Genomic DNA, 10,530 nt, shown 5'->3' with positions numbered 1-10,530 from the left:
GAAATCAAATGTTGTTATATGCCAAAAAGTTGATATGTGAGAATATGTTGCTCCTTGGTTCTGCTGATGATACAGACTTTTTATTTAGGTGCTTGTATCCATAAACCAATTTCATTGCTTCTGTAAAAATTGGGTATGGTTCCTGGTAATCTGAGATAAAGTAAGTTGGAGTGCCTTACAAGTTATTTTTCAGAACAGGTCGAAGTGTAGCCATGGAAAAGGATAATTAATTTTTAAGATATGTGCCAAGGAATAATGGTATACTTCATTAGAATTCATCCTGGCTGTTGTGGTCTTGATACTTGATTCCCTCTGAGGAACGGATGGAGTAGACAAAGGAAGTAGAATTACTATGGCTGGTGTTTTAAGGACCCGACATCTGAATGGCTGAGAAATTACTTGCTAAATATTACAATAATCAAAATACTTTATTGTAAAGTCAAGATACCAAGCTGCATTATGAAGGTTGGATGTAGAAGGAGGTATTTCAGGTTTTCTGGGTTCTTCTTGTCTTGTGTGTATATATATGTATATATATAAAGTGTATATATTTTGTGTGTAGATATATACAAAGTACATATTTTTCAGCAGTGATACCACCTTGTTTGACCAATTCCCACTACATCTTTAGGATCATACATATCATTTAGGATGATATACAACCTGTATCAGTAGTACTTAAGTCCTTAGTGCTATATACACATAGAGGAAAGAGCTGCTTAAAATAATGAAATCAAATTTGAGACGCACTATGTATAAGTGACAGTGCCAGGGCCCATGGACATGTTTTCAGTATCTATACCCTGTAGGGCACCTCCTTACCAGTTTCCCTACTACGTTAATTGATAAGTGAGGCTTACTGTAACTATGAATTTACTTCTTTTTGCTCATTTTCCATTTCTGTCATACTTGAAAATGTCATTTACTTAATTTGAAATAACAATTGCAGAGATAAAGATGCATGAAATTCACTAAAGTTGAAAGCGAGGTAGAATAAATACAAACTTCAATCCACCAATATAGTTCCTAGAATGAAGCATGAAGCTGCTTTCTGAACTGGTTGGGAGCCAGTAAAGACTGACAATAATGAGACAATTACCATAGAAGTGGGATCATTATCATGCTGGTTTCTGAGTTTTGATGTTTTGTAATAGGCTAATAATAAAGTCTGATATGTAGTGCCCTTCTGTCTGCCTTCAGGAAACCTTGACCAAGCTATTTGTTAAATTAAAAATTAGTATATTATAGTGTTCAAATATGGCTACTACAAAGCTTTTGTTACTACAGTTCTGGAAGAAATTTCAGTACTGCACCCCGCTTTAAGTTACACTTAGTGGTATTGCATTGAAAAATACCAATGAAAGTATTTTCAAAAAATCTCTTCAGCAAAAGGGACAATACTACTACCCAAATTGCTCTCAAATCATTCTCAAACAAATCCAGCAACTGAGAGCCCTCAGAGAAAATGAAGAAGTGTATTCAGAGCTAATTCAGATCTTCAGTAATATCTACCTACACCTGAATGCTCAGGAAAATTGGAGTGAACAAGATGTGATCTAAGCTCTGTGGATTGCTACTGGGAGCCAAAATTAGTTGTTTTCTGGTAGCCTTAGTTTGCCATAGCGGAAGCAGTGCACACATGGCTTACCCGAGAGCTTACTCACGTGTGAGGTTCACGGACAGCAGATGAGTGTGTGGATTTGCAATGCCAGATCCTCCTCTGGACTGCCTGCAAATGTGGAATTTTTTTATTTTTTGTGTCAGTTAAAAAGTCCTTGGAAATGAAAGCAAATTGCTTTGTACTTAATGCATACAATAGTATCGGCACAGGGAGTTAGTGAGATGTAAATTCACACTCCAGTGTAATGTGTCCTAATTTCTTCAAGCCCTAGGGCCATCTTACTCCTGAATGAGAGCACCCGGATAGAGGTTTAAATGCATTTATTCTTTATAAGGTTTCTAATTGTCCTGCTGTTGAATAACCTTAAGCATTTCTGGCTGGTCAGGGAATGAGCTGGTTAATCATGAAGATTGCACAGGTTCAGTTTGGTTATGGGTTTTGTTTTGGTTTTTTGCTGGCCCCTTTCACTCTGTTTGGCAGAATGTTATAGCACAGACTCTTCCTTGACTTTGAAAGGAGTATTTTGAAGTAATGTTTTCAATGTTGGCTAGCAAACAGCTCTACTTGATTAAAAACAAGTGGAAGTTAGTTTTAGTGTGAACTGATATGAACAAAAATTCAGCGTGAACTATTACCATACATCCTCACCCACCTGCATCTAGCTATCCACTTTCAGGTGGGATGTAGCACTCCTGTGTCAGCAATCAATTCAGGAATATCACTGAGGCTGAGTATTGGGCCAAGGGGGAGTGTGTGGTGGTGGTTTGTTTCTAACTGACTCCCATTCTGTTTGTGCCCAGTCTGAGAAAGTAAGACATTGCAAGCTAACTCTTCTTTTGATTACTAGTAGTATTGATTTAGTACTAGTCTGCATTAGAATAAAAACTTGTAGCAAAACAGCTGTCTCTTCAGTGTAGAGTTTTGTCAGGTGCTTTTTGGATTTGATTAAACTGTTACTTACACCTGTGCTGAAGCAGTATTTTAGCCATGTTGGGGTGACAGCACTATTGTCTGCTATCCTAACTTGTTTTGTGGCACAGATGGTGATTTAAGTTAAAGGCAGTTTTTAAGTTAAGGTTTTTTATTTTTTCCTGTTACAGTAAAATATCTTAATGTTGTATGAAAAAAGAGGGGACTTAATCTTTTGATGCTTTCTTGTCAAGATGCACTTTCCCACTACCACCTTCCAAGGAAACCAACTATTTTATGCAGAGTTCTTGAAAGAAGAGAGGACTTCATTAACAAAGATTTAAGCCTGGTTTTTATGTGGTGTTTGGTATTTTCTTTGGGTATGAATATTGCAGTATTACAGGTACCACACACCAATTTCTGTATAAAAAAATTGTACTGCTATAGCCAATTATGGTGCTACAAACACATGAACATGGAGTAGTTTTAATACCTAAACTATACTGCTATAGGATGAGATGATGTTCTTGGTTTTGGTTCTGTTGGTGTGTTTTTCGTAAGTAGGCCTAGGTCTTTGCAGGCAATAAGTTATCACTGTGATTTCCCTTCTGCAGAAAACTGGTTTTTAAATGCGCTTCAGGTGTTGCGGGTAGCCTTACTGTGCTGGACACTGTTGTCATGAGCGGTAGCAGGGCAGGGAAGTCTTCAGAAATAGAGGCTCGTTCTGGTGGCTTTTTATGTTTCGGGTGGTAAGGAGGCTGGTTTGTAGTTCGCTGGGTTTAAAAAAAAAAAAAAAAGTTAAAATGACCCTGAGCATCATGCCTCTTACCTGGCACTAAGAACTACGCTCGTCTTGCACCGCTGGCCGCTACCCCAGAGCGCAAGGGGCGGGGGCACCGGCTGCCAGGTGTCCCTGCTGCACAAAGCCCCGGGGGGGGGGAGATTCTTCCCTCAGGGGCTCGGCGCACAGAGGGCAGGCGGGCAGAGGCAGATGGAGGCTGCCGCCGCAGGCCGCGGCTCGGCGCTGTCCGGGTGCTGAGGGCGCCCCGGGCGGGGCCGGGCCGAGCCCCGCCGCCGAGCGCTCGCCTCGCACACGCCGCTCTCCCCGCAGGGCCGCCGGCAGCCGCCGCTGATCCTCCTGCCGCTGCCTCCGCCCGCCATTGGCCGTAAACAACCCTTCCCCCTTCCCCTCCCTGCCTCTCCCCCCCTCCCTCCGCGGGAGAGACAGGAGCCGCGGCGGACCGCAGAGCCGAGGCTCCGGTTCTCCCCGTGCGTGCGCCCAGCCAGCGGCGCCGGGCCGGGGGCCGGAGCCGGGGCCGCCCCCGCCGGCGGCTGAGGGCGAGCAGGCGAGAGCCGCCCCCGCGCGCTGCGCGCCGTAGCCCCGCACCCCACCCCCCGTGCCCGCAGCGGGGAGAGGCGGTGGCGGCTGCCCCTCTCCCGCCCTGCCCTGCCGTGCCCTGCCCTGCCCGCCGGCCGCTGCCCTCTGGCCGGAGGCGCGCGGGTCGCCCCGGGCAGCAGAAGGAGCTCTTCCTCCATGCGCCGCGGCTGCCTGCCGCCCTGCAGCGCCCGCGCCCGGCTGCCCCGCGGAGCGCGCCCTCTTCGCCGGGCGCGGGGGGCAGGAGGAGGCGGCGCCGCCCGGCCGCGCCGTGAGGGGCCCGGCGGAGGATGCCTGTGGGCGGCGGCGGGGCGGCGCGGCCCCCCGGCGGGGCGCGCTCCCTCAGCCCCACCGCGCTGTCCCGCAGCCTGTCCCGCTTGCGCGAGCACCGCGCCCGCTCGCGGGCCATGCTGGCCCTGGGGGTCACGCAGATGGTGCTCGGCTGCCTCATCGTGGCCGTCAGCTTCGCCGCCCTGGCGCTCACCACCTCGGCCCGCGTCCGCCACTCCTGCCCCTTCTGGGCCGGCTTCTCGGTGAGTCGGGGGGCGCGCGGGAAGAAGGGGGCGGGAGAGGCGCAGCCGCGCGACCCCGCAGCCGTTAGCCGGGCCCAACGGTCGCCGCGGGGCGCGCGCCACGGGGCCGCCAGCAGCGCCTCAGGGCTGCGAGTCCGCGCCTGCAGGTGGGACGCGGGCGGCGGCGGCGCTTTGGGGCCTCGGCCCTCGTACCACCCCCTCCCCCCGGGCGGTCCTGAGGAGCGGGGCCGGTGGGGGAGGCTCCTTCCCCGCGCCTCCCGGCAACGGCGCGCTCAGGTAAGAAACCCTCGTTCGGGTGCGCCGTGGTCACTACGGTTATGGTGCTTCCTCCGCCCCAGCCGGTCTCTGAGCTCGGCAGCGGTGTGACGGTACTTTGTTGCCCCCTTTGGAAGGGGTTAGCCAGGGAGATTTGGCGTTTTATCAACAGCGTCGGATGAAAGTTGGGATAACAAATTAACCTTTGATGTTGCCTCAGCGGTTGCTATCTGTTTCACTGGCTGCTGTTCCTGTCCATGGCTCATTTTGTATCGGCTCTGACTTAGATGCTGTCTGAGAGCTCACCTTGAGGTACGGCCGTTTCTCACAGGCTTGTGCTCGGATGCAAATTCAGCCATGAGCTATGATGCGCTGAAAGTAATAAAATGAGGTGAGCAGGGCAGGAGCAGGTGTGTCCTCACGCAGCATGGAAGACCTCTCTGCTGAGGAGAGTACAGCTGCACCAGGAGGGCTGGAAAGGCTTGTGGCTTTGAGGCACCCATAAGTCCTGCCATGACAGAGGCCGAGACAAGCCCCTTGGGAGAGGCTGTTGGTCCCACGGGACTGGGTGTCTGAGGGAAAAGCTCATTTGTTCTGAACACAAATCCACAAGTCTAGGTCCTGACTCCTGTGTGATTTTTTTCTTGTCAACTTTCCATTGTGTCCTGCTAGCATAAGTTAAAAAAAATTAATTTTAAAAAAGTTGATATTTTTTACTCAGGTGGCTTCACTCAGTGCTGATTATCAGTGTTTGTGCGTATGGATACAACGCACATGTAGATGCATTAGTATAATAGTGGTTTATGAAAATGTGTCTCATAAGCAGTGAAACGGGACTTGACAGTTATGAAGAATTAGACATTTCTGAGGGCACTAGTAACAGACTGTGTTATTGGTGAAGACTCGCTCCATTTAATTTAATGTGTTACTGGTTTTAAGTATGTCTTTTCAGCTCTTTTAACGGACCAGAGAGTTTTCAGCTTTAAAAGTGCTTGTTAGAAACCAGAACTGTTAGATAAATGATTTGGGTTATTCAGTTCTGAGCATGTGGTGGAAATGGTGTAATTTTAAAAAAAATAACTGTTTAATATGCTGTTATGCAGTACATTACTCAGTAATTTTTTTGAGTCCTTCAGAGCAAAAGAGTGGTTTTGGATTAATTATTGAACTATTTTTCTTGATTTTGCCACGATTTTTTTGTAATCTTGAAAAGAAACATAAGTTTGTACTAGTAGCCTTGATATTGTAATAATCGCACTTTTGAGTTTGAACCTCTGCAAGCTAATGTGCACCTATTTATTGTGATGAGGTGTGAATTTTAAATTAAGAATCTGGCTGCTTACATATTAATGTGCTACTAAAACAATACAGCTTAAGCAGATTCGGTTTCTTATCTTGACAGACCAAGCAGGAATGTACACAGCTGATTGTGTGTTCCAGTAAGCACAACTTTTTCAATAGTACCTTTTTTCCCCTGCTCCTGTAATCTTTGTGAAAAGAAACTTTTGGACTTCATCGGTATGCTGTTTTCCTGATTGTGAATGCCTTCTGCTCCTCTCTCTGTGCAGTGTAACTCATAGAAAAGTATGTTTTCCAGTTAGATTTAATGGATGTTATTTGCTCATCATAGAGAAGATAGATGTGATTCCAGCTTGTGATGTGAATTGGTAGAAGGCACGGGGAAAGTATTGCAAGACTATTGACTATAAAGCCTTGTTGCTCTATGTTATCAGAATGAGGCAAGTATATGTTGTTTCCTAAATTAAGAGCTTTTTTAAAAAAAATAATTCTACCTCATAAATGATCTATCACAACATGAGAAGAACCATACTTTCCTCCTAATCTCCGTATCTCAAGAAATAAGGTAGACATAGAACAGTTTTCAAGTATGGTGAGTCCTAAAGAACTTTCTGAGGCTTAGCTGCTTACACAGCCTTTTCTAAAAGCCTTTTGAGGTATTTAGTGAGGTTAACAAAAACTAGGTATATCATCGCTCACAGCTGAAAAATATTTCTGTGGAAGAGTGAATGTTTTTAGCTTGCATCTGGAAAATACAATCAGAGAAATAACTAAAAGTGAGTTAAGTGACATGAGAGAAAACCACTGTAAGTGTCCTTTCTCTCTTGGTGCCAAAATCAAGCATAAATGTTCACTCCCTTCAAACAATTCCCTCCCCCTCCATTGGAAGTAAACAACTGAGTTGCTTGATGGTCAAGCAGCAATTCTAAACCTTTTTATGGGGGAAGTAATGTACTGTAGTTTTTACTTGTTAAAAATGCACATCCTAGAACAGAGGAGTCTTGGCATTGAGCATTTTTTTAACACCAACCACTCTGTCACCGTAAATAAAGGCTGCAAAAATTTGCTAAGAATTTTAAATGTTTTTGAAAATAATTTCCCAACATTTGTAACATTCTGGCTGATTTAAAAAAATTTAAAATGGGCTGTATATGTCACTTCTCACAGAAAATTCTCTAATCAAATGCAAGAAGAGGTTCTGATTTCTTGCCCTTTTTTTGGAATCAAATCAAGTGACAGTACTAGGGAGAGCTTATTTGAATAACAAGGCACCATAATTTCCATAAAACTTTGAAGAATTCAGAGCTTATTTAAGCTTTATCCTGTAAGTTAAACCATTTTGCTTTATCTTTTATAGTATCATATTAAGAAGAGAAAAAATATTTTCATATATTTTTGTATTAAGACATTTGAGGGTAATTAATGAGTCAACCTCACACTGAGCACAAGGGAATTTTGGGTTTAGATTGGCAGGCGCTGGTTGATTCTCTGCATAGGCAGAAGTCATTGGTAAGATCTTGGAAACTGTGTGGTGAAATGCTGGGCAGTTTGTTCCCATTGCAGTCTTTCATTCAGGAGAATGGTGATTTCATCTTCACGTTCTCTCAGTTGGGTAAAAGTATATGCTTTTTCACATAAGGTAGATGAATATAAGTGTCTTTGATCCTTTTAAGAACATGAAGAACTGAATATTCGCCTCATTTTGATCATGGAAGAATAGCTGTTCTGGTAGATCACTGAAACTTTTCCCAAAAGTATAAGCAGTGACAAGGTTCTTTGTCTCTTTGCTGTAGGTCCATAGTTGCTTGAATATGAGAAAATATTTCTTCACATTGCCATTTAGAATCCAAAGCATACGGCAATTGTAACTTACAGGCTTTGTGCAGGCCCAGATTGATTGTAATGCTTTGGCTAACTGTGCTTAATGTTTATGGTTACTCTGTCAGTGTCAGGACGCTAGTGAACCACAGGCCTGATAGCTCTATGTTAGCGTTACTACGAGAGAAAATCTTGCTCTTTTGCAGTCATTTATTCAAATTATTTAGAAGTTGGCAATTAGATGTTTATCCCCCCTTGCCCTGCCTTGATCCCAGCATTCAGAGAAAATTACCAGCCTCAGAGACTAGAGTTATCTCTAGTACAGGAAAGCATTAATGAAAATGTAAATTAAATCATGAGATTGCCCAGGTTTCTAAACTCATACCATGGTACTAGAAATCTTAGAAGAACATATAGCAACGTACAAGCTATCTCTTATATATAGTTATTTGACAATGGTTGTAGTATTTTTGTGTAAAGTGTGTTGCTGGAAGATCTTGTGCTGCCTCTCCTTCTTATTAAGTTTCTTCTCAATTCTGCATCTTTGTATCCATGTCCTGTGTTCAAAACAGATGAAATACTCTGGTTTAAAAGCATCTTTCATATAGTGTATGTCTTCGTGGTTTGTGACATACGAGCTTTTTTGTGTTCTTTGAAAAGGGAAACATATATAGGGAGATTGTCAAGGTGAACGCAGACCCAACTTCTCTCTCATGGAAAACATGAAATACATTATATACTTGTCTACATTATTAACTAAGAAAGCTGAGTTAGAGCCTTTTCTGTATTCTTCAATGATGTTGTACAAAATAGGTTTAAATACCTCAGATGATGCATAGAGGAGTTGACTTTCAAAAGTTTCTACTAGTCTGTGACCCTGACTGTTCCTCATGTGCAGCAGGCTGTTGTAGCATGTTCCTGTGCAGAATCATTGTGGGAGTGAAGGGGAGATTATAAGAAAGATGATTTGTTAGCAGTTGTGAGTGTCTCTTTGACTCCATTTCAGCAACAGATATTTTCATTCTTCCATTCTGCTTTTTCTTTCCCTTTTGGGGTTTCCATTATTGCTTGTGGATAGTCAGGTAAAATAAAGGAGGTACTAGAGTGATGGTATTTGTAGCTGGGAGGAATGAGCTTTAGTTTGCATGAAAAGCCTACCTCCAACAAAGGGTCTCGTATTGTGAAAGTAGAGCTAAGCTGTTTGAAAGTAAACTTACTGCTAATATTGAGTGATATAGATTGTACTGAACTTGTAAAATCTGCTAACACATATAAATTATTTGTCTCGGAGCTGGTCATCTCATATCTAGGTCTTAAATGGTAGCTTTCTTGTCCACTTGCTGTAGGTATGAATGAAACTCTAGCATGGAATCAATTAGTTTTGATCAAAATGTCCATCACAACTCTTTGAGTGAGCCACATGCTTCTCTATGAGTGTATATAGTAGGGGTTGCTTGTTTTGAGTACCCCTGGTTATCACACACAAATTGAGTGCTTAACCTACAACTTCCTTGGCTGAAACTCATTTTTTTCTAGAATTTGCATAAATCATCAGAAACATTCCTGAACATCTGTTGTAACCACAGAGAGGTCATTAGCTGTCTGGGTAAGATTATCTGACCAGATCTCTTCTCTGTAAATTATAGTTCTAATGGTAGATTTCAATCTGTGGGCTCCATGACCATGATGATTAGTTTATTGTGGACAAATTGTTGTTCTTTGAAGTGTGCTATTGGTTCAGACAATGTTCTGTATCTGTAAATATTCAAATTCTTTCGGACTTCTTTTGGAAGTAGTTGGTAATGCCATTTTGAGAATTGAGTGGGTAAATTTCTGCACTGAAAAAGTTTTCCTCTTCAGGACACTTATCAGACCTCTGATGCAGATTATCAAATAGAGTTGAGTCCAGGGAGGAAATGGTACTGATTTCCCCATGTGGCTGCTAAAGATCTTATGTCATTCCTGAAAGACGATGCATCCCACACACCAGTTTTCTCAATGTTCTTTGCTTCAGATTGATGAAATTTAGGCGACTAGGAAATGGATCACCTCAGAAATCCTACAAGTGATTTGTTAACCTGTCTTTTGCCTATTCACAGTCTCCAATAAATGAGTGACTACTGGATCTGGCTAACAACTCATGGTGGGTTTTAGCCAGTGTGATAGTCACAAAATAAGAGCAGCTAGATTGGATGATACATCTGAAAAAGCAGTACTACAGTGTTTGACTGATCACTGTTAACTCCTCACTTAAGAATTGCAATGTGCAGTAACAGTTTTAGTTACCTGTAGTGGAACCTCCAGTTATATATACTTGTAAAAGAATTGTACTAACTCTGATTCTTGGAGACACTGTCTATTACTGTCTACTGCTGTGTCCTTTAGTTAGCCCACCATCCCTGTTTTTTCTGACTCTACTACAAGGGTTGGATTTACTAACACCTTAGGCATGCTTTTCCTTTCCTTTGTGAGTTTGGCAGGGCTTTGAAATGTGAGCAAGCTGGGGAAGGAAATCAACTATCTGGAGCTTTGTGTCTTAGGAAAGCCTGCTAGGCATGTATGTTGCTGGTACACAGTAAAAAATTATCAATGTCATCTGCATGGGCTTGCCTCTCGCCTTCATAAAATTCACAAAGATTGCAACTGATGATTATTAATTTTCTTAGCATTCCTGATTTGTACATCATGACAATATTATGTGACAAACAAGAAAAAAAAAA

General features: G+C 43.3%; 1 protein-coding gene across 7 annotated transcripts in view; it reads left to right on the top strand.

Annotated features, from left to right (window-relative positions):
- Positions 1–3,768: 3,768 nt before the first annotated feature.
- ENTREP2 (endosomal transmembrane epsin interactor 2) overlaps positions 3,769–10,530 on the top strand; it is a 143,747-nt gene continuing 136,985 nt past the window's right edge. For 6 of the 7 annotated variants that reach the window (XM_054836270.1, XM_054836273.1, XM_054836272.1 and 3 more), the window contains exon 1: positions 3,769–4,438. In XM_054836270.1, the coding sequence (XP_054692245.1) occupies positions 4,196–4,438 (243 nt within the window). In that variant the 5' untranslated portion in view covers positions 3,769–4,195. The remainder of the gene's footprint in view (positions 4,439–10,530) is intronic. The other variant, XM_054836276.1, reaches the window with a different exon arrangement.

The sequence above is a fragment of the Grus americana genome, chromosome 10 (genome assembly GCF_028858705.1).
Source record: "Grus americana isolate bGruAme1 chromosome 10, bGruAme1.mat, whole genome shotgun sequence".
Taxonomy (NCBI): Eukaryota; Metazoa; Chordata; class Aves; order Gruiformes; family Gruidae; genus Grus; species Grus americana.
Note: the sequence above shows the minus strand (reverse complement) of the source record. Positions and strands in the feature narration are given on the sequence as shown.